We start from the raw sequence: 22,119 nt of genomic DNA, 5'->3' as shown, positions 1-22,119 counted from the left end.
CTGACCTGTGGAAGGGCTTCTCTCGTAGTGGAGAAGCTGGAAGGAGATGAGAAACTGATCCACCGACTCAGAGGCGAGAGGAGAATGTGCTCTGGGTCAGGAAACACCCACCGCCCCCAGGAGAAACTGGGGACACAGGCCTACCACACAGGCATGTGGTCCCCCGGCTGAGAAATTCACACCAACCCCCAGGGTGCAGAAGCTTTCCTCTCCTGGGGTCTCCGCCCTTGTTTTTGGTTCCAAGATGGGACTCATTGCCTTTCATTATTTCTTGGACCACATCTCTTCCCCAGACCAAGCCTTCTGAGGCCAGGGGCTGGGTCTTCTGTTTGCACCAAAAGGCATACCTAGCATGGTCTTAGCACACCGTAGAAGCCAACCACACCCGTACGGAATGAGTGGCCATAAGCAAACCAGTGACCGAGCTTTTCCCGATGTGTTCGGCATCCAGAAACCCCCGGGACGTGAGGTCCTGAATTCCAGGGCTGGCTCACAGAGTCCGTAACAGACCAACATGAAGAGAGAGCTGGGCATGTCCTAGTTCCGGCTTGGCCGCCTCTCCAGCCGTCGGACAAGAGCAGGGCACTGGAATTACATCAGCCTCCGTTTCCTCATCTATACCATCAGACCCCGGATTGATTTCTCACCTTCCTTCTAAAGTTCCAAACTTCGATGATGCTCTCCAGAGATGACATCACACAAGACTTTTTTTTTTTTTTTTTTTTTTTTTTGATGAGTCAGAAACTCAGAGGTTTCCCGGGATGCCTGTGGACCGTGCACGGCTCAGAGATGGGGATAATTTTCTAGACCACATTCTGTGCCTTCTTTTAAGGCAGCTCTCTGAACACTCTGTGTTTGTTTTGATTTTTCATCTTTGCTCTCTGAATGATGATTTATCTGCCTTTCAGAATAGAAGTCTAAAAGGCCTAATTGTGTGTGTGGCTTCTGGGGTTGTTTCGATTTATAAATATTTTAATAGGATTTTTATTCCTTCACAATAAATATCTCAGAAACCTTTGTACCAGGAGCAAACTCTGTGTGTGTGTGGTTTTCTTTTTTTCTTACAAAGCCTGACTTAAGGGAGAGAGGAGAAAAGACTCAAGAACACTGAGTCACAAGAGTCCCCCAAGAGATCGTGGCCGTCACATCTGCCCTCAACCTGCCTCCTAACACTCCGATGGCATCACGTGTCCACTGTTCCTGCAGAGCTCTGCCCCTGCCCAAAACCTAAGGGGATGGCAAGGAACAGATATGCCTCCTATTAACTGGACTTCTTAAGGGACGTGTTATTGAATAAATAAGATACACCAGATACATAAGCCTCCAACTGGAGAAATAATGAGGCCAAGGTAGACAACAGAAAATCCCATAGTTGATGACCTAACAGCCCAAACCTTCCAGGAGAATATGCCAAGACCGGGGAAGGGAGAGGAGTCCAGTTCTAGGGGGACGAGGGGGCCAAAGGTGAAAGTGGTTAGCACAGAGGGACGGCGGTCCTTGACTTGCCCTTGACCCCACACCCGTTTGCACTGGTTTTCCTCCATCCTGCACAACTTGGCCGCACGATGTGGGCGCAGGTTGGAAAGTGCTTTGCGTAGGATTCCGGGTTTACCTCTGACCTCACCTCCAACCAGCCTCTGTCACTCCATCCTTCTTCTTGGGCTCAGCGTAAGGCCTTATAAGACCTTCCCCAGAAAAACCGCGTCGACAATCCCAGGGGTGTCTACACGGCACCAAATAGCTCTCTGCAAACTAAGAAAGACGATCCACTCCACCGACTCAGACGTTCGACGTGCTGGGGACCGGACCCCAGGTGCCAACGCGCATCTGTCTTCCGTGTGGTGGGGACGGGGGCGGGGAATGAAATGTGGAGGCGCATGCTGCACATTAACCTAATGGGTATGCACGAGAATAAATACTGTCTGGCCTTGAACACCATGATAGTAAAATGCATTATTGCTGTTCAGATGATGTTATGATGCTAGAAGCCAAAAGATGACAGCAGAATTGAACTATTGCCCAAAAGCAATTACTGATGAGAATTGATTATTTCTGCAAAGAAAGGTGACCGATGGATTCGTTGTCACATCACAGCAGATTTGGGCAAAACCTGCTGTGCTTGTCAAAGGGACAGAGCTACCCACAGAGACCGTTAAGACCCGAGGGTGCCTCTGGATGCTGGTCCATCAGCTCGACCAGGATGCCAGGGCAGCCGCCGGGGCTCCAGGCTCGTCCCTGAAAGACGCCACACCAGTCCTCTCCCTCCATCAGGCGACGTTACGCTGCCATCACGCTCTGAGGTGGGGATCGGTGATGCGTCGTTCTAACGGGATCGTAAGCCTACGGTCCTCATTCGAACGCACAGTACGCACCTAAGTAGTTGCAAGTTGTTACCCGGGCCTTATTTGATTCGCCCAAGGGCAGGTTCCGCTGCCTCCTCTCCCCCACGCTCGCCTGCAGTATCCGTAGGCTTTATACCCGCTTCTTCGCTAACGGCTGAGTCAGAATGCCACGTGATCGCACGGGCGTGCCATTTTCAGATTGCTTCCGAGTCCATCGACGGGCGCGTCTCGGAGAGGGACGGCTCTACCAGCCTTTCTGTGGTGGCATTTTGAGAACTGAAGGTGAGCATCCGAAACAAAAAGATCTCCCCACCACTCCACCGCCCCCACCCCATCCCTCCGCCACCCAAACAAAGCCCAACAAAACTGGGGCATAAATACATCAGGCTAAGAAAGAACACACGTACACAACACCCAATACCCTCCGCTGAAGGAAGGAAACAAGAGAGGCTGAGACAATCAAGCACATACTTGGCCTGCTCCCATGGCCCAGTGAATTCAGCGGTTACCATGGCGGGATGGGGCCAGAGGGAGGACTCCAGAGGGCAGGCTTTGTCTGGGCGCTGCTGAAACAGAGAGCCGGGATTCAGTCTGTTGGTTTGTGTACTTTGGGGTAAGCCATCCTCGCACAGAAAAGGCCTGGATGAGAGGTGTTGAGTTTGACTTGGTCTCATACCTTTGGGTTTCTCTTGGCATCCTGCCCCCCGCCCCCAGGCCGCCCAACCTCCTCCAGGCCTCCTCGGCACCCCCACCCCCGGGGCCGTGGAAACGCACGGCACGGAGCACTCTCAGGGGGAGACGCCAGTTGGGGGGTCTTCCTTCTCCGCGGATAAACTGCCGGTAGGAACATCCCAGATCCCACGGGGATGAGTCAGAGCAGAGACCGAAGGAATGCCCTTCACACGGAAAAGGAAACTAGTTCGAGTGCAGTACAAGACCTGGCCCCCGAGACACTCTGGCAGCTGAAGCTTTAAGGTTAAGAGAGTTCAGTCCACGGCGATCGGGCGCAAACACACGCAAGCCCTCAGTCACAAGGGGAGAGAGGGCGAGAACAATGGACTGAGTGTCAGAGACTGACCCCCGTAATTCTAAGCACAGTCATCTAATCTCTCTTTAGACCTCAATTTCCTCATCTGTCAAATGGAGATAATAATGTGCTCAAAGTATGACTGCACGGATTAGACACGCTTTGAACACACATCATTATTAGTGACGCATCTCTCTGGAGCCACAGCGGATTGCTGCACAAACCCGTCCGCGTTTGGAGCCGGAGTGCAGCTACGGGGAGTTTCCACGCGCAAGAGAACAACGCAGGAAGTTGTCTCTGAGAGCCAGGCACTCGCGTGCACTGGCATCCGTCCCGAGCAGATCCCATCAGGGTCCCCGCGTGATGGGGTTCACTTTGCTTCTCCCCCGTTTGCCATTTGGAAGAGGCCGGGGGGAATTATTACTTAAAGCCACTCAGTTGGATTGAATGTCCTTCTCGTCAGATGAAAGGAGTGGCCCGCTTCAGCCCCCCTCTGCTTAAAAACAGTCGACCTCTTTTGCACCCAACTGCCTTTGGCCTCTCTAGGCGTAATCATTCCAGCACAAGCGCAAAGTCCCAAAGAGAAGGGGGTAGCGGCACCGTCGGTGGCTCGAAACACAAAACCGCTTTCGTCCAGACGTGAGCACCTCGTCACCCCGTCCCTACGACACCACGACCTAAGCATCCGCCCATCTTACAGACGTGGAAATGCGTTCGGGGGCGTTTAGAGGTTTTCCCAAGCTCACACGAGTGGGCGTCGAGGAGGGACGCGCAGCCCTGCCCACCTTGGTATCACGCTCGGGCCCCAGGCTGCGAGAGCACATCCCGCGTTTGAAGGACAGAGAGGCGCTTTGTCACACGGGCCCCCCAGGAAATCAGTCCGCAGCTGAGCGGTGACCCGACCCAGGACAGAAGCACACCCACATTCGACCGCCCAAGGGCGGAGAGCCCTCAGAGACTCACAGACGAGCCGTCCCGTCTGACATGACGGGCGCTGCCCGCCCCCAAGGGGACAAAGCCACCCGAAGACCCCAGGCTGGACTCGGCTTTGGGGAAACCAGGTTGCGTCCCTGGATGTGCATGTCACAAAGGCTGTTGGAGCCAACAGTCTGTCTGAAACATAAAACTGACATCAGCCAGAGCTGCAATCTAGCAACGAGAAAATCAACGAGGGGCAGGTCACCCCAGGCGATGGTCAGCGCACCTGCCCACCTGTGTTCTTCGTGTGGAGACAAGCACGCGTGAGAAGCTGGGGACGCTCGCTCCCATGGGGGCTGGTCGATGTCCCTGGAGACTCCGCACCGTCACGTGATGCAAAGAGCCCTGAGTCGCCACAAAGGGGACCTGTACACGCGGCAGTTTGGGAAGCCCTGTGCCTGAGAACCTCTGTCACTCCCGAGGCAGCGGTGGCCCCGCCAGGCTCCTGCCACGAAGGTCCCCCGCGTCCTAAAAGAGGCACATCTCACTCAAAGACCAGCCAAAGACTGTCGTGCTAAAAGGTTTCTTTCAAGGTACAACGTGCTTCTTTCCACAGTAAACAGAAATCGGTGCTTCGAGGGTTCATAGAAGCTATATCCTTGAGCACGCCTGGCCTGAAACCCACGTCAGTGGCTGATACCGCTTAGCTTACAAACACAGCCTTGCTGACTGTCTCTCCCAGAACTCAGGAGTGCAGAACGCATCCATGCTGAGCACTCACCGCTAAGCGGCCTGGGGTGTCGTCACCCGCTTGCCCCCGTGTGCCGGACATCGTGCAGCCCTCCCGCTGGTGCTTTTCTGCCACCCGTGCTGCAAGTGCCTGGCAGAGGAAAGGACTCACGGGAGGCCCGTAGCAAAGCAGCACCTCCCAGGGCTGGGCGTCGCTTTCCCAAGCCCAAGAACTTGATATCCGTTACCCGCCGTGGCCCCGCGAGGGGGTGATGCGGCCTCAGGTTTGAGCCTCAGCTGTCTGCGTAAAGCAGGACACACGCCTGCCTCCCCCAGAGTGGGGGTCGGTCCCGCCATCCGGGGGGCCCAATACGGGAGCTGTCCCCGGAGCCGCGGTTCAGAGCAGGACGAGGGAGGCCGCCCCAGCCCCCGCACCCATCTGCCCCGCGTGGGGACACCGTCTTCCCGCCACTCCCAGAGGTCCCGCCCTGAGCAGTGCCTCCTGCTTCACGCCGAGCACGACAGAGAAACTTCAGGAACGTGACCACCAGTGAAGATGTTCCGAGGGCAAGCTCTCGGGCCGGATCACCCCGGCCGGACTCTGGGCCACGCTGTGGGTCAGACGCGTGACCCCGAACGGGAGCCTTTGCCTCTCTGTGCCTCTGCGTCCCCACCTGCTCAAAGGCAGGGGCGTCTGCGCTGACGGGTTGGACTTCGTGCAATTGCAGTGCAAGGCTGGACTCCTCACCAAACGCAACTCTTGGGGGAGGTGCTCAGCAAACACACAGGGGACCCCGGGAAGCAAGGCTCCTGAGCACATGCTCCCCCTGGCCGTGAACGCTGGCTGTGAGAAGAGCTTCTCTGGAGGGAGTCCTGCTCCTCTGTTCCAGCCGGCATTCCAGTCTCCCCGCCGGGCCGGAGCCATCCTGCCCCGGGGTTCGCGCTCTGCAGGGACATGGCACCCCCACCCCCCGCGGTGAGGCTTCTGTCTCCCTCCAGAAACTCCTGCCCCGGCCCCAGAGCAGGAAGTGAGGACAGGCGACCAGCAGCCCACTCAGCGTTTCCTAGTAAACATTCCCCCAAATGTTAGGGCCACGTGAAAAACACGAGAGAGACGCCGTTGACCTACTCAAGCCCCAGCGGCTTTTGCCAAGGCCGCCAAGTCCAAAAGCGAGCCCACATCCTCAGTCCCCTCAGCGCAGCACCCGCCAGCTCCTAACACCAGCCCCCGCCTCCTCGCCCCTTTGCCGCCCAGTGTTTTGTGCACATGGGGGGAGGTGTCACTGTCCCCTCTCCAAGAAGGGTCGGGCTGGGGGGCAGGCCACTGGCTGAGGCTGCCCGGCCTGTCTCGGGGGCTGGCTGAACGGGCCCCGGGGGGCCTCTCCAAGTCCATGCTTGGCTGGTGCTGCAGCAAATGCCCGACGGAGCCCAAAGTCCCCGGGGAAGCCCAGCGCCTCCGAAGCGGGGGCCCGTCACCACGGTGGGGCGGAGACCCCGATGGACACGCCCAGGGGGCAAGGAACACACGGGGCAGGAGTAGCGAATTCGGTTCTCGGTCCCCTCACTGTAGACAGACCGTTGGGTCAGCTCCCCTGATTCTTCCGAGGCTACGACCGAGGAGTCAGGGGGTCGAGGGCTGCGGGACTGGAGGCACCTTCGCTTCAGCCCCCTCAGCAGACGGGAGACGGAGGGCAGGAGCACGCAAGCGACCGGCTCGGCGGGACAGCACGGAGATGGCCTGCTGGGGACACGGGAGGAGCCTTCGGCACTGACATTCAGTGGAGCTGGAGAGAGACGGCCTGTGCTCACGGCCATGTCTGCCTTGTGTCCCTTTCTTTTCTCTTTTCCTTCCTTCCTCTCTCCCTCCTTCCCTCCTTCCTTCCTTCCCTTCCCTACTTCCTTCCTTCCCTTCCCTCCTTCCTTCCTTTCCTTCCTTCCCTTCCCCCCTTTCTTCCTTCCTTCCTTCCTCCCTCTCTCCTTCCTTCCTTCCTTCCTTCCTTCCTTTCCTTCCTTCCCTTCCCTCCTTCCCTTCTTTCCTTCCTTCCTTTCCTCCCTCCCTCCTTCCTTCCCTCCCTCCCTTCTTCCTTCCCTTCCCTCCTTCATTCCTTCCTTCCTTCCCTTCCCTCCTTTCTTCCTTCCTTCCTTCCTCCCTTCCTTCCCTTCCCCCTTCTTCCTTCCTTCCTTCCTTCCTTCCTTCCCTCCCTCCTTTCCTTCCTTTCCTTTCCTTCCTTCCCTCCCTTCCTTCCTTCCTTCCTTCCCTCCCTCCCTCCCTCCCTCCTTCCTTCCTTCCTTCCCTCCCTCCCTCCTTCCTTCCCTTCCTTCCTTCCTTCCTTTCTTCTTTCTTTTTTCTAGAAGGAGAAGGTGCGGGGACAGGAGTTGCCCCGAGGATGTAAGCAGCGAGCTGGCTGCCGGGAAGGCCCGGGCCCCCTCAGAGCGCAGGGGGGCCAGACACGGGGCTCTGCCGGCAGCTCGTGGAAGCAGGAAGAAACGGCCTCCGGCCTCCCTGGACAGGGGCCACGAGGGGACGTGGACACCACAGAGCCCTCTCTTCCAGGGTCCCCACACCGAGGCAGGGCCAGGCCGGGTCCGCCTCCAAACCCACCTCTGGGCTCTGTGCTGAGAGGCCGGCCTCCGATTCCCGCCTCCCGGGTCTGTGCCCTCACTGCTCTGAGGACCCGCCGTCCCGGCCTCACACGTGCACCCTCCCGTGGTCTCTCACACGTCCACACGCACACATGCACGCTCGTGTAGTCTCACGCGTGTGCACACACTCACATGTGCATGCTCACACACAATCACACTCCCCCCCTCGCTTCCCCCCCCACATCCGCTCTCCAGAAAGGGTCAGAGACTCATACACCCTCCGGCCCCCCGCCTGCGAGGCTCTGTGGCCGCTCACCAGGTCCCGCCGGGACATGGAAGGTCCCGAGGACAGGGCCCGCGCGCCCCGCCCCCCCCAGGAGATTCCAGGATCCCCATCAGGGAAGTCGGCAGAGCAGAGACTCTGAGAGGACTGCCCGGGGGTGCAGCCAGCCACCGCTGGTCGGCCCTGCCTTTTCCTGCTCGCGTTCCCAGGTGACCCTGACGTGCAGCGAGGGCCTCCTGTCCTAACTTCTCCAGGCGCACTTGTGTCTTCGCTAGGTCCGGAGGTCCGAGGAACGCCCCTCTCGCGGAAGGACTCCAAGACGGCTCTGGGCCCGCGGACGGCGCGCCAGAGCTGGGATCGGAACCACCAGGCCCGGGCAGGTGAGGGACCGCTGGCTGCCTGGCCGCCCGTCGTCTCATGCGCACGGGTGGCCTGTGGGCCGGCAGTGGCCAGGACACCTCTCTGACCCCGGAAGGGCGCCCGACACCCAAGGCCTCGCGTAGACCCAGGGAGGAGCCCCCCTGCTCAAAGCAAAGGGCGAGCGACTCCAGACGGGAGCACGGTCTGGACAGAGGCCATCACACCAACTCGGAGAGCAGCGCGCTTCAGGCCGAGTGTGCCCGCGGCAGCACGCCCGCTCCCGGCCCCTCCGCCCGATGCCCTCTGCCTGCTCTGCCCTGCTGAGGAACGCTGCTGGCAGGCGTCAGCCCACACGGGAGCCTGGCCCCGAGCCGGCCCTCGCGCGGGCGGGCAGCGCGGGCCTTCGGTGGCCGGGTGGCCTCCTCCCCGGCCGCGGCCGCTGGCCTGCGCACAGGAGAAGCTTGTGCTCGTCGGCGTCTGGACTCCAGTCCCGGGCCAGGAAGCTGGGGACGCAGACGCCCCACATGCAGGGATCGGGTAAGGGCCGCGGGGTTAGGAGAACGGGGCTGACAGGTGCACCCCTCCAAAACTCAGAGGGAGGCCCTGGCGGGAGCACCAGAAACCCGATTTGCCAAAGCTGGAATAAAACCGGCAAGAAATTGAGACGGACGGTAAGACGGGACGGCAAGAGACTGGGCAGAAGTCCTACGGGGAGGAGAAGTCAAAGAGGAAGGGGGTTCAGGAGGAGGAGACAGTAAGGTTACAGATCTAACCAGGCAGTGGGCGCCCGGGAGGGAGCCGTGCGTGGGCTTCCTGGGGAGGTCAGGGCTCCAGCTGAGGCCCAGTGGGTACCAGTCTGAGGAGGGGGAGATGGGGAGGGGGGCGTGGACACTGGCGAGGGGGAGGGGCGGGGGAGGGGCCAAGCTGGCCAGACCCCTTCCAGGGGCCTCTCCACCTAGTCAGCGGGATCTTCCCCACTGGCTGAGCCAGGGCCTGAAGGCAGAGTGAGGAGGCCATCTAGCGGCGGGGGCCGGTGGGGAGGCGGGGGGCCGGGCCGGGAGGCGCCTCCTGGGGGGTGGGGGCAGAAGACAGACAGCCACCTGTCCTCAGCGGGGATGCTGGTGAGGGCCGGAGGGATGAGAGGGATGGGGGGGGAGGGGCGGGGGAGGGAAGGGAGGAGGGACAGAAAGAGGGGCGGAGGGGGCGGAGGGATGGTTGAGAGGGCAGCCGAAGGAAGGGCAGAGCCCAGACCGAGCAGAAGCAGATCCTGAGATGACCTGGGACGCAGGGCCAGGCCGGGCAGAGCCTGGGGTTTGGAACCTCTGACCTGCGTGGGGAGGGGCCCCGAGTCGTCTGGAGGGGGAAAGGCAAAGAGAGGGAGCCATCTGGCGTCTGGAGGTGGAAGACGGAGAGTGTCTGGTGTCTGGGAAGTGGGGAGGGGGCGGGACGAGCGGAAGGGAAAGTGGGGGGCTCGCTGGCGCCCTTGCTTCTACGGCAGTAAATACAAACTGCACGTGAGTTTGGTCCAGACTCTCGCCCCCCCCCACCCCGCCCCCGCAACCCACAGCAGGGAGCAGATGCTGGGAAGTAGGCACCGGGGGCGTTTCACAGGCCGCCCTTATCTCATCCCTGAGGATGGCCAGTCCCGGGGGCGGGGCGGGCGGTCCCCCCCCCGCCCCCGGCAGGCTCTGGGGTGTCCGGGTGGGCGGCAAATGGAGGGGGACCCTGGAGTGAGGAGGCCAGCAGGCCTGGGGACCTGCCGGTTGGCCTGACGAGGGCAGGGCCCACAGGGGGGCCGACAGCTCCCTGCAGCTCCGGCTTTGGCCTCCAAGGTGCAAGGTGCGAGCTGTGCACCAGCGGGCGGCCAGGCTGGGACCCCCGTGCCTCCGGGAACCGTGTGTTGTCGGTGCCCGCCACCAGGCTGGCCCTGGCTCCACACGGGGGTCCAGGCCTCCTGGGGCACTGGGGCCCCTTCTCCCTCACCCAGTTTGCAAGGAGGAGGCGAGAGAGGGGAAAGGAGGGGAGAGGGAAGGAGCCGGCAAGGTGGGAAAGGGAGAACAGAGCTGTGGCGTCCCCGGGGCTCAAGGCCCGCACCACCCAGCAGTGTCACATCCACCCTGCATGGTCACCGCCTGGGACAGGCCAACCCTCCAGGCGCAGACAGTGTGACGTCTCCCGGTCTGTTTGCACCGTGAGCACAGACGCACAGACAGGCCCTGTCACCTGAGTGGAGACCCTCCTTCCCCCGCTGGCCTGGACAAAGTTGGGAGCTGCTTTCCCGCCTGGCCCAGAGGCAGGCAGCCTCCTGAGATTGGTGGCTATTCACAAATCACAGGACGGGGTTGGGGGGGGGGCGCAGGTGGGTTCCATCTCTGGAGGCCTCAACTGGCTGGGCCCCAATATTCTTCAGCATCTTGGAGGCCCAGCTAGATGGTTCTCAGGGTGCTCGCCTCCACCGCCGTGTCCGCCAGAGGCTTGCCTAGGCCGCTGGGAACACCCCATTGTCTTAGGGTCGAGCTTTCACCTCCCGAGCTGGGCTGGGGTCCAGGGAGACACTTCACTTCACAGAGGGACACTCCAAGGTCTGACTCTCCCCGGGGCCGGTATTTCCATTCTCCACAGAGAACCTTCCCTCCCTCCCTTCCTTCTAGAGCAATTCCTACATATGGGTGAGGTGGGGGTGGGGGGCGAGAAGGCGAGGGTACGTTCTGCAAAATGGGGGATTTCAGATTTTATTTTTCTGGTCCAAACAGGACTCTTTTGGGGGTTATTTTTTTAATTCTGAAGGAAGCGCAGGGACTGAGGACTCCAGGGTGGCTGTCTCTGAGCACGGAGCCTTCCTTGACCAAAACAGGGTCCCCCCAGGACCCTGCCCCCTCCCGGGCTGCAGCCCCCAGGCCCCTGACGGCTGGCTGGCAGAGCCCCACGGAAAGCCGGCTAGGCACGACGTGGAAGGAGGCTGAATCCCACATTAAGCTCATCCCTGGCCTGCACTTTGCTCCGATCGATTGATCGTGGGGGCGGTGTATGCTCAGCCTTGCCCACTCACCACTGCCCCCAGGCACAATGGGCCTCCGCCCACCACGCAGGCCCCAGCACCCGCTCCCTTCTCCAAGCTGGGGTGCGGCCCCCACACCCGCTTGGCCCAGCCAGCCGGACAGCCCCTCGGGTCGCCCTGTCCCAGCCCCTGAGCATGCCTGCATCCCATATTTTGGAGGGTTAAAAATAATGCATTCACTGAATCCCCATAAAAGAGCAGTATTCACATATTTTTCTAAGGTGCTTAAGGCACTTCAAATAGCAATGCTTTAAGTTGTGGTCAGTGAGAATTATCATCGGAGGATGTTGAATATTCAGGAGGAGGCTCGGACCCTCTGTCTTTGAAATGCAGGGAGACCTGGCCTGCACGATAAAGTCTCCCGAAAACAACATTTAAATATAGGACCCGGGTAGCTTTGCCCCTCAAACATTTGAGAGACTATCTTTTTGATGATCAAAGCGTGGAGTGGTGGTGGGGGGGGGGGGTCTAGACTGTCCTTTAAAACTTAAGTTGGTTTTAACTGAAGCACCTACCATTCTGGAGAAAGGGAAGGGGGAACGCGGTGCTGTGCACAAAGCGGGGGGTAACCGGTGTTATCCCGAGGAGCGTGCCTCCTCCCCTCCCGCCCACCTTTGTCTCGGTAAAGATTTTTTTTTTTTAAACTCAAAGGCTTCAGGTGAAAATAAAGCCACGGCAGCAGCAGAAAAAAAAAATTTAGTCTTTTTTAGGGTTAAACATCAGAAGACAAGCTTGTGCTGCTGTGGCCAATCAGATACGCCCCTGCCAGCTATAATATAGCACCAAGGGCAGCCTGTCTCGCAAGCTCTCCAGGCTCGCTACCATTTAAAATCAGACTCTTTTTGTCTTTTGATTGCCGTCTCCAGCCCCAACTCCGATGTGTTCCGTTATCAGCGACCAGCAGCCTGCCGCTCCAGCCCCCGTCTGGGTGGGGATCGGTGGCCAGTCTCCCGCAGCCGCGGCGGGCAAGGTTATATAGGAAGAGAAAGGCAGGCAGAGAGCGAGGGAGCCAGGAGCAAGCCGGAGCGCACGGGCACACACTCGCGCACACAGACCCGCACGGGGACAGCGGGAAGGCGCTGGGCTCCGGACGAGATGCTGCTGGCGAGATGCATGCTGGCGGTGTTCGTCTCCGCACTGCTGATGTGCTCGGGGCTGGGGTGCGGACCCGGCAGGGGATTTGGGAAGAGGCGGCACCCCAAAAAGCTGACCCCTTTAGCCTACAAGCAGTTCATCCCCAACGTGGCCGAGAAGACCCTAGGGGCCAGCGGACGATACGAAGGGAAGATCTCGAGAAACTCGGAGCGATTCAAGGAACTCACCCCCAATTACAACCCCGACATCATCTTTAAGGATGAAGAAAATACGGGAGCAGACCGGCTGATGACTCAGGTAGAAACCCGGCGCTGGGGCGTGGAATGTGCTTTCACGGGGGTTCTGTGTAACCAGCGGCTCCAGACGGAGTCTGTTTGCTCTTCAGGCCGATAGCGAGGCGACTTCACCCTCTCCTTCCCCACCCACCTGCCTCCTTACCACCCCTTCCTCTTCTTGGAGGGGGAAAGGAGGCGAAGGGTCCAGCCGCAGAAGTTTAAGGTGGGGGTGGGAGGGGAGGATGGCACATGTGGTCCACGGCTGTGGCCCTGATTTGATCTGTCCTGCTGGGATGGCCCTTCCCATCCTGCCTCAGCTCTGGCTCGCACCTTGGGGAGACCCTCCCTCCGGGGGCCTCTGTCCTTCCCAAGTCGGGGATGCCCACGGAGGGAGGGGGCAGAAGTCCGCCCCCTGAACGCCAAGCGGCTTCCAGGTCACCCTAGAAATGCAGCCTGGGGCATTAGACAGGGGCGCTCGCTGGCTCCCCTTCTGCACGGGGCTCCTCCTTCCCACGGCCACCCCCACCCCGCCGCCCCCCCCGGGGGCCGAGGGCCCCCCGCCTGGGGAAAGCCGGCAGGCAGAGCCCACAAGAGGCAAGGGCTCCAGAGGCGCCGCCTGGTCCCTGAGTGTATCACCCGGCCGGCCGCGCTGCCATTTCACCGTGGGCACTTGTGCCCGGCAGAGTGTGAATGTATTGATATTTCTTTAAGGATGCGCGTCCGTTCTCCCGAGCCCGCGGTCCTTGAGGGGAGGGACTTAGAACTTCTGGCATTGCATCACTCCGGTCCACCTGCCGGCACAGGAACTGGGGACTAGATATTAGCGGGAGGGGGCTAGGACGGAACAGCAAAGCAAACCAGCCGTGCCCTCCCTCCGGGCCTCCGTCGGAGACTTCTGGCTGCCACCCTCCCCGCCAACCGTAGACTTTCTGAAACTCCATGCACGTATCACCGAAGCTGGAAATGGCTTTCCTGGCAAATATAGGTCAACATCCTTTTTATTGCCCTATTAAAATCTCCAAGTCCTACCTTTCGGGCTAGGAGCGCACCACCGCTGGCGGGGCGCAAGCACGGGGGAGGGCGGGCGGGGAAGGCGCCCAGGGGGAGCCCCTCCGGGCCGCTCGCTTCCCCGGCCCGATTCGGGCGGCCAGGCCGGACGGAGGGAGGAGAGGGGCCGCGGGCTGGAGCGGACGGAAGGGGCGGGAGGGAGCCTCGCTCTCGCATCTGCACGCGACCACCTTAAATCTGGACCGCGAGTGTGGACGCGCGCGCCTGTGCCCGGGAGCGGCGCGAGCCACAATGAACTCCGCGCAGGCCGCGGGGCGCCGGGGGCGCGGCCGGCTGCGGGGAGACCCCGACCCCGGTCACCTCGCGCCCCGCGGGAGGGAGGGGGCCTTCCCGGAACCCCCCCCCCCCGGAACCCGGGGAGAGGGGTGGCGCGGCCGGGGGAGGCGGCGGGGGCGGGGACGCGGAGGTCCCGAGCCGGCGGGGTCGCCGTGCGCCCGCGTGCGCGCGGGGCCGCCGCCGGAGAGGGGCCCCCGGAGCCCCCGCCGCGGGTCGCAGAGCCCCGAGCGCGCGGCCGCGCCTCGGCCCCCGTCCCTCCGGGGTGAGCGGTCGCCGCGGCCCGGGGCTCCGGTGCCGTGCGCGGGGCCGGGCCGGGCCGGGCCGGGGGCCGCAGCGGGGCTCCGACGGCCGGGACGGTCGGGCCCGGAGGGGGCGCGGCGCGGGCTCCGACGCCCCCCAGGCCGAGCCCCGCACCCCCGGCCCCTCTCCCGGCCGCTCGCCGGGGACCCACGGCCGAGCCCGGCGCCCGACCACTCTCGCCGCCGCGCGCGCTGGCAGCATTTGAACTTCTGACCTTCTGTCAACTTCCCTCCGACGAACGGAACGAAAACAAATACTTTTTTTCCTTAGGCTAGTGGCCATTCCCGTTCCCAGCACAAAAGGACGGGGGAGGGGCAGCCAAGTGGGGGCGGGGTGCGGAGAGCCGGGCCGGGATTGCAGCCCGGACCCCACGAGTGTCCCCTGCAGCCGCAGATGGCCGCTGGGCAGTGCCGGAGGGTGCCCCTGGCATACCCTGTCCTGCCCTTCCTTCTTCTCCCCTCCGAGAGCCGCGGAGGGGGCGGAGGCCGGGGTGGTGAGGGGCAGGGCCGGGGCCGAAGGGGTGAAGCCGGACGCCTCCCAGGCCGCTGGGGCCGAGCCCTCCTCGAGGACCTGTTCGCCCGCCGGCCCCGCGCTTCAAACAGCCTCCCGGACTCTGTCCTCAGGCGCGCGTGTCCCTCCTCCCCCGGGGCGGGCCGGCCCTCCGCGGCTCTGTGTGTCTCTGTCCCCCTAATGTGACTGCCGCCCAAGTCCCTCAACCATGGCAAGACCGTCCCCAGTGGAACTTTCAGAGCAGTTCTGGAACGCATGAGCTCCTGGTTAATATTAACTCGGAGAGGGGGAAGCGCAGACAGACGCGCTCGCCCCGCAGGCGCGGGTGCCAGGCGCGGGTGCGGCGGCCGGGGGGCTCCGGGGGCAGGAGGCGGCCTCCGGGGCAGGGCCCGAGGGCCGCGCTAGGGACGGCCTGGGACGGACGCCACGCTGAACGGATTTGTGTGTGCGTGGCGGCCCGGCCGGCGCGCAGGTGTGGGTTTGAGGAGGGTCCCCCTGTTTGGATAGGAGGGGTCTGTTTTCCCGGAGCGGGGGGGGGGGGGGGGGGGTGGAGGGCGTGGAGACAGGTGTGTGGGGACTGGAGGGGGGGGTCCCTTTTGAAGCGGGGACACCCCTCCCCCGCACTGGGGAAGCCTGGCGGCCCTGCTCGGGCTTCTGGGCACCGAGCGGCTGCGCAGACTGGAGAGGTGGCGGGGGCTCGGGCGCGGGGACCGACTCGGCCTCCGCCCACACAAAGCCCGGCCCGGCGGCCCCGCTGGGCTTCACGGTGGCTGCACCGAGCCGGGCTGGATTCGCGGCCCACGACCCAGCGAATCGCTCCCCGGCCCGGGCTTCCCGGCTCCGCCTGCGCCCGGCCCGCCGGCCGGGTGCACAGCGTCCCGCAGGCGCGCGCCGAGGCCTCGCGGCGCCCGGGGGAGGGCGTGTGGGGAGCGGGGCGCCAGCCGGGCCTGGCTCGGCCTGGGGCTCCTCGCCAGGGGCCCTCCGCCTCGCGCCCGACTGGCGCAGCCCCGGGCGCTGGGGGGGTGGGGGGGTGGGGGGCGCTGGCCCGCGGCCTCCCCATCCCGCCTGCCCCTCGCCAGCTGCCCCGTGGGGAGCTGCGACAGCTCCGTCTGCCCCCCAGGAGGAGGGAGCTGGGGCGGCGCGGGGCCGGGGTGCGGGCCGTGTGCGTGTGCGTGCGGGTGCTGTGCGCCTGCGCAGCCGGCCTGCCAGCCCGGCTCCAAACTGACCCTGGTTTACTGATTGATTTTCATGTAAAACGCGTTCAATCCTCAGGATGACCTCACTCAAACTCTGCCCTTCCGACTTTTTTTTTTTTTTTTTTTTTTTTAAGAAAACCGCTGTGACCTGTTACCGGGGCCGCCCCAGCACCCCCCCCCCCCCCCCCCGCCAATTTGTTGCATGTTTAAGTCCACAAGCGTATTACTGGGTGTTATTACTGTCCGACACTCAGGACTTCTCCTGTTGCGCAACCTTCACCTCCCCCGGAGGCGCGGGCAGAAGACAGAAGTCCGCGCACGTCCCTGCCCGGCTCGGGAGGGGAACCGTCCCCACGCGGCCCACAGGACCCCCGAGCGGTCTTCTGTCCACCGCGCTCGCCGGGGTCCACAGCCCAGCCGGCGCCGCCTCGCTCTGCGGGAGGTCAACTTGAAATTGCCCTGCGTCCCCTGCGTCCGCGTGTCTTGGGGACGCCCCTTGGCGATCCTGTCACCACCGGCTCCCCTCCTTCGAGCCCCTCGCCCCACCATCAGCAGGAACGTCTGGGCAGGGAGGGAGTCCACACACAGGGCCGCCGCTCTGCTGTTCCTCGCATCCTTAGCTGAGTGTGACCGGAGAGATCCGCGGGGGCTCCCCCAAACCCCAGCTCCTCGTCACCCCGGCTCAGGTCACGCCTCTTCAGCGTCCCTGCGCGCTCCCGCAGCTTCCTCACGGGTGGGGGGGAGACGCCCCGAGGGCTCCCAGGCCTCGGGCCTTTCCGCCTCCCCATCCCCCACCCCTCAGGCCCCACCTCCTCCCTCCACCTCTTAAGTTTGCTCTTCAAACTTGCCGGACGCCATTCTGCTCTGGGGCCAAGAAAACAAGAGGGGGGAAGGGAACAGGTTAAGGAAAACAAGAGACACCATCAGACCGCAGAAAAGCCAGAGAAAGGAGTTGTGTGGAGAAAAGGAATGCGGCTGTCCTGATAAAGAGTGTTTGTCGTCCGCCCGCCCGCACTGAAAATTATAGCTCACCTGCTTGCCCTTCAGTCGGCTCCCTCCTGCCCGTCCGGGCTATGGGCTCCCCGCCCCCCTCCCTGTCTCCCTTTGGCTGGATTCACGTCTCAGATAGGCACAGGGTAGGAGGGAGGGCCCCGAGATAACCCAGGGCTCTCCATTCTTAAGAAGCACACCGCATAGGTTCTGTTTCTACAAAGTTGCGCCCTGGGCCTCTCTCCAGCCTCCTGGGGAGGGAGTCCGGCCAGGGAGAAGGGTGGAGCCTGGCGCAGGTGTGGAGAAACGGGGCCACCGAAGGGGAGCTGGGGAGCAGAGGGCGCCTGGGGGGTGGGGGGAGTGGGCCACTGCCTTGGGGGCCTGGCCGGTCCTGCCGGTCCTTGTGTGAAAGACGCAGTTCACTTGGTTCAAAAAGACTTCGCCTTCTCAGGCCCATGGGCGCTGCGCTACGTCAGACTGTCCGGGCAAGGCCCTCGGTTCGTCTGCAAAGAGGACCAGCCCCTCCGGCAGAGGCCCCCCCGCCGCCCACCGCATTGCCACGGCCGCCCAGCCCCCCCCCCCCCGCGTCTCCACAGGGCCCTGATCCGCAGGCCCCGGGCCCCCCCCCCCCCGCAGGCCCTGCGGGGGGCCGGGACGGGTGGTGGGCCCAGACACTCACGTCTACGGGGTCCCCCCTCTCTCGGCAGCGCTGTAAGGACAAACTGAACGCGTTGGCCATCTCGGTGATGAACCAGTGGCCCGGAGTGAAACTGCGGGTGACCGAGGGCTGGGACGAAGACGGCCACCACTCGGAGGAGTCGCTGCACTATGAGGGCCGCGCAGTGGACATCACCACGTCAGACCGAGACCGCAGCAAGTATGGCATGCTGGCGCGCCTGGCCGTCGAGGCCGGCTTCGACTGGGTTTACTATGAGTCCAAGGCGCACATCCACTGCTCCGTGAAAGCAGGTGAGGCTGCCGGCGGGGCCTGCTCCAGAGCCCCCGCCCCCCTCCCACCCACCCAGCAGCTCCACATCTGCCCACGAGATGTCCCCGCTGCGCCCTGCAGCCTGACTCGAGGGAGGGAGACGCGGGGGGGGGGGGAGGCAGCGTGGCAATGGCTCGGGTTGCTATTGTGGGAACGGACCCTGCAGGGGTGCATCCCGCCAGCCAGGAATCGCCCCTGCTTTGAGGCCACCGAGGCCCGGGGGGTCTCCAAGCCCAGATGCAGAGGGCACAGGGCTTCCGGAGCCTCCCCCCACCCTGCTTCCGGAGCCCCCTCTGCAGGTGGCGAGACAGGGAGGGCGGGGGAGGGGACTCTCCCGGTGACAGACTGAGCCCTGCAAGGTGAGCCAGCTCTGGCCTACATTCTTCCTCTCCTTCAGGGCTCAGGAATCAGGCGGCCCCCACCCAGCTCCCCAGCACAGGAGGGGCGCCCGGGGTGGGAGCCTCGGGCCTCTCCCCTCCCTGCTGAGCAGCTTGGATCCTAAACTAAGGCAACTCACTGGCTAAGCCTTTGGGGAGAGGCCTGGTGGGAGGTAATAAATCCAGTGGTTACCACTTCCAACATCTGGAGGCCGCAAGCCCAGAAGCATCCCCCCCCCCCACCCCCTTATTAGGAGCCAGCTGGGTGTCCCTGAGCCACAGGCAGGGCCAGGAACACCGATGGGAGCCTGCAGCTGTAGCCGGCCCTGGCTGTGAGGGGGGACTTTCCTGGGCCTACAACGCCACACTCTGTCGCTGGTGAGGAACAGCCACGCCAGCAAGGCACTGTTCCCGCGGCACACAGCCCAACCCGGAGGCTATTTATGCAGATGTCTCCATCTCAGCCTAAGGTGGTGCATTTAGCAGTGAATTTCGGAGGACCTGTGTCTTCCCCGCGCCCAGTTTTGCCTGTTTGTCTCCACCGTATTTTAATAGCATGTGTTAGCAGAAAAACGCTCTCGAAGTGTCAAGACGCACTTCGTAGCTAAGGGAAATAGTGGCTTCTTATCACAACAGAAGGAAAAGGTGTGGAGGGGGCGGGCGGGGGGGGGGCGGTGCGTGGCGAACGGCCAGAGAGGGAGGACGAGCAGGCGGCGCCCCCACTCCACGGGACTCCCCGGGGAAGGTCGCGGCGGCGCTCGCGGCGGGCCCAGCCTGTCCGCGGGGTCCCCCTGGCGGGGGTCCCTAGAGGTCTCCTCGCAAGTGAGCGGTGGTAATCCCGCCCCAGGATCCCGCCCGGGGAGGGCAGACCCCCGGGGCGCGGAGAGCCGCTCATTGGCATTCGGCGCACACGGGCCGGGGCGCGGGGCGCTGCGTGTCAAGCAGGGTCGTGCGACTCGACGACTCGGGCTCGCCTGCGCCCCGGGTCGCATTCCGGGGGGCGACGGCGGGCCTCCAACGGCCAGGCCCGCACTTCATGCCGCAGAAACCGATGAGAAGATTAAAAACCCTGTGTAATTCCAGCAGGAAGATTCTTTCTCGCGATCTCTATTTGCAAAACGCATGATCCCGGAGATTGGAATGCAAAAGACACCAGGCCCTCCCCGCCCCTCCCCCGCGGCCCCCTGCGCGCCGCCCGGGCTCCGCGCATTGTCCTCGGGACAGTGAGCCTCAGAGAGCGACGGAGGGCTCGGGAAAGCGGGTAGTCAAGGGGCCTTGAGAACCGGCCGCTTCCAGCGCTCGAGCAGGCCCCGCCATTTAAAATTCAAATACACATCTTGAGCGCTTGGAAGAGGGAGGCCTGGCTGTGCAAATAGTGCTTGTGAGGCCCGGCTTCTGGAGAGCCCGCGTGTGAATCGCAGGGGGGCGGGGGGTGGGGTGCACCTGAGCAAATAGGGAGGGGGCGGCCGAGAGAGGGGATGAGGGAAATGGAAGTGGCCCCTCTTGCCAGAGTGTCTCCCACTTATGGCAGAGACCACAATGACAATGCCGGGCCCTTTATTGGATTTTAATTAGAAAATCCACACAAGCCCCGGATTTTCACACCTCGGCCAATTCCCTGGAATGTTTGTCCAGTTGCTACAACTACTACAGCTATTTTGCGCTCCCTGGCCACCCCCCTGCAACACACACCCCCCCCCCTCCCGCAACCCGCCGGCACCGAGGCCCCCGGCTGGGCGCTGGGGGGCGGGCAGGCGAGGGGTCCCCGCGGCGCAGCGCGGGTGCGGAGCGCACGAGGGGGCGCCGCACCCCGCGCCGGGGGCGGGAGGAGGAGGAGGAGGTGCACCCCGGCGCCCGAGGGAGCTCGAGGAGGCTTCCTGAGGAATCTGAGTGGAGAGCAAATACCCCGCGAATTCAGGGCGAGGCCGGGTGTGTGCTGAGCCGGGGGGATGGGGTGGGAGGAAGGCGGAAGGGAAGGAGTGGAACCGGCCTCCCGCCGGAGACGCCAGCCGACCTTTGTCACCTCCAGTCCAATCTTAAGAGAGCCGTTGAGGAATGTATCTGCAGCTGAACTTTGTCACCGAGACGGCGGGGCCGAGGGAGAGGGGTCCGCGCCGGACCCGCCTGGACTCTCTCCCCGGAGCTGCGCGCGTCCCGAGTCTGGGGCGCGGGACCGCAGGCGGGGGCCCCTCCCCTCCCCCACCCCCCCACCCCCACCCCCCCCCCCCGCCGCTCGGGCCTCCCTGCAGGCGCTCACCACCCTGTCCCCTCTTGTCTCCCCTCTCCTCCCCCCGCAGAGAATTCGGTGGCGGCCAAATCCGGCGGCTGCTTCCCGGGCTCGGCCACGGTGCACCTGGAGCAGGGCGGCACCAAGCTGGTGAAAGACCTGCGTCCCGGGGACCGCGTGCTGGCGGCCGACGACCAGGGCCGACTGCTCTACAGCGACTTCCTCACCTTCCTGGACCGCGACGACGGCGCCAAGAAGGTCTTCTACGTGATCGAGACGCGGGAGCCGCGCGAGCGCCTGCTGCTCACCGCCGCGCACCTGCTCTTCGTGGCGCCGCACAACGACTCGGCGGCCGGGGAGCTGGAGGCGCCGTCGGGCGCCGGGCCGCCGCCGGGGGGCGCGCCGGGGCGCCGGGCGCTCTTCGCCAGCCGCGTGCGCCCGGGCCAGCGCGTGTACGTGGTGGCCGAGCGCGGCGGGGATCGCCGGCTGCTTCCGGCCGCCGTGCACAGCGTGACGCTGCGCGAGGAGGCCACGGGCGCGTACGCGCCGCTCACGGCGCAGGGCACCATCCTCATCAACCGGGTGCTGGCGTCGTGCTACGCGGTCATCGAGGAGCACGGCTGGGCCCATCGGGCCTTCGCGCCCTTCCGCCTGGCGCACGCGCTCCTGGCCGTGCTGGCGCCCGCGCGCACGGACCGCGGCGGGGACGGCGACGGCGGGGGCGGCGGCCACCTGCCCCCGCCCGCGCCGGCTGCGCCCGAGGCGCCGGCTGCGGCCGACGCGCCGGGTGCCGCGGGCATCCACTGGTACTCGCAGCTGCTCTACCAAATAGGCACCTGGCTGTTGGACAGCGAGGCCCTGCACCCGCTGGGCATGGCGGTCAAGTCTAGCTGAAGGCCGGGGAGCCGGGGCGGGCGCGGGGGTGGGGGCCGGGGGGGAGGGTGGGGGGGAGCGACAGCAAGGAACAGCAACAGACACGCGGAAAAGCGCACGGAATGAGACTTTAATTATAATAATAATTAATAATAATAATAATAAAGTAGGACAGTCCAAAGTAGACTATAAGGAAACAGACACCCTGGGAAGTTTTGTCATCGTGTTTAGTTTATATATATATATTTTTGGATTTTTTTTGGTTGTTGTTTTATTTTGGTTTTTTGTTGTTGTTGTTGTTTTTTTTTTTTTTTTCACCTCTCCTGGCTATTTATTTGTTTGGTATGAATAGATGTTTTAAATAATATGAACCGGACCTTCAAGAGCCTTAAATAGTTTGTTTCTTGGATAATTTATTATTATCATGTGAACTGTACTCACGGGGGTGAAAGATTATTTTGTGAGGCCAAGCGACCTGCTCAGAGTCTATTTTTCTACATGTCCCTCGCCCTGACTGTCAGAAAACCACCCTGCACACTCCATATCCCCTCCTTCGCCACGCGCCTGCTTTTCGGCAAATGTAAACTGAAACGTGCTTCGTGGGGGTCCACAAATTATATTTTTATACACAGAATTGTAAATTA

General features: G+C 63.1%; 1 protein-coding gene and 1 long non-coding RNA gene across 3 annotated transcripts in view; one reads left to right on the top strand and one right to left on the bottom strand.

Moving 5' to 3' along the window:
* Positions 1 to 20,936, bottom strand: part of LOC123607173 — a 40,634-nt gene extending 19,698 nt beyond the window's left edge. For both annotated transcript variants that reach the window (XR_006716684.1, XR_006716683.1), the window contains exon 1: positions 20,830 to 20,936. This is a non-coding gene — a long non-coding RNA (uncharacterized LOC123607173). The remainder of the gene's footprint in view (positions 1 to 20,829) is intronic.
* Positions 17,316 to 21,511, top strand: SHH (sonic hedgehog signaling molecule). The gene is made up of 2 exons (XM_045496297.1): positions 17,316 to 17,979; positions 20,673 to 21,511. The coding sequence occupies exons 1-2, from the start codon at positions 17,466 to 17,468 to the stop codon at positions 21,494 to 21,496; spliced, it is 1,338 nt and encodes a 445-aa protein (XP_045352253.1). The 5' UTR covers positions 17,316 to 17,465; the 3' UTR covers positions 21,497 to 21,511.
* Positions 21,512 to 22,119: the final 608 nt, after the last annotated feature.

This window comes from Leopardus geoffroyi, chromosome A2 (genome assembly GCF_018350155.1).
Source record: "Leopardus geoffroyi isolate Oge1 chromosome A2, O.geoffroyi_Oge1_pat1.0, whole genome shotgun sequence".
Taxonomy (NCBI): Eukaryota; Metazoa; Chordata; class Mammalia; order Carnivora; family Felidae; genus Leopardus; species Leopardus geoffroyi.
Note: the sequence above shows the minus strand (reverse complement) of the source record. Positions and strands in the feature narration are given on the sequence as shown.

Excerpts from the sequence above, each read along its gene's own strand:
- SHH (XM_045496297.1), top strand. The coding sequence starts at position 17,466 with ATGGGCGCTGCGCTACGTCAGACTGTCCGGGCAAGGCCCTCGGTTCGT. Across the intron at positions 17,980-20,672 it reads CCACTGCTCCGTGAAAGCAG|AGAATTCGGTGGCGGCCAAA; the intron begins GTGAGGCTGCCG and ends CTCCCCCCGCAG.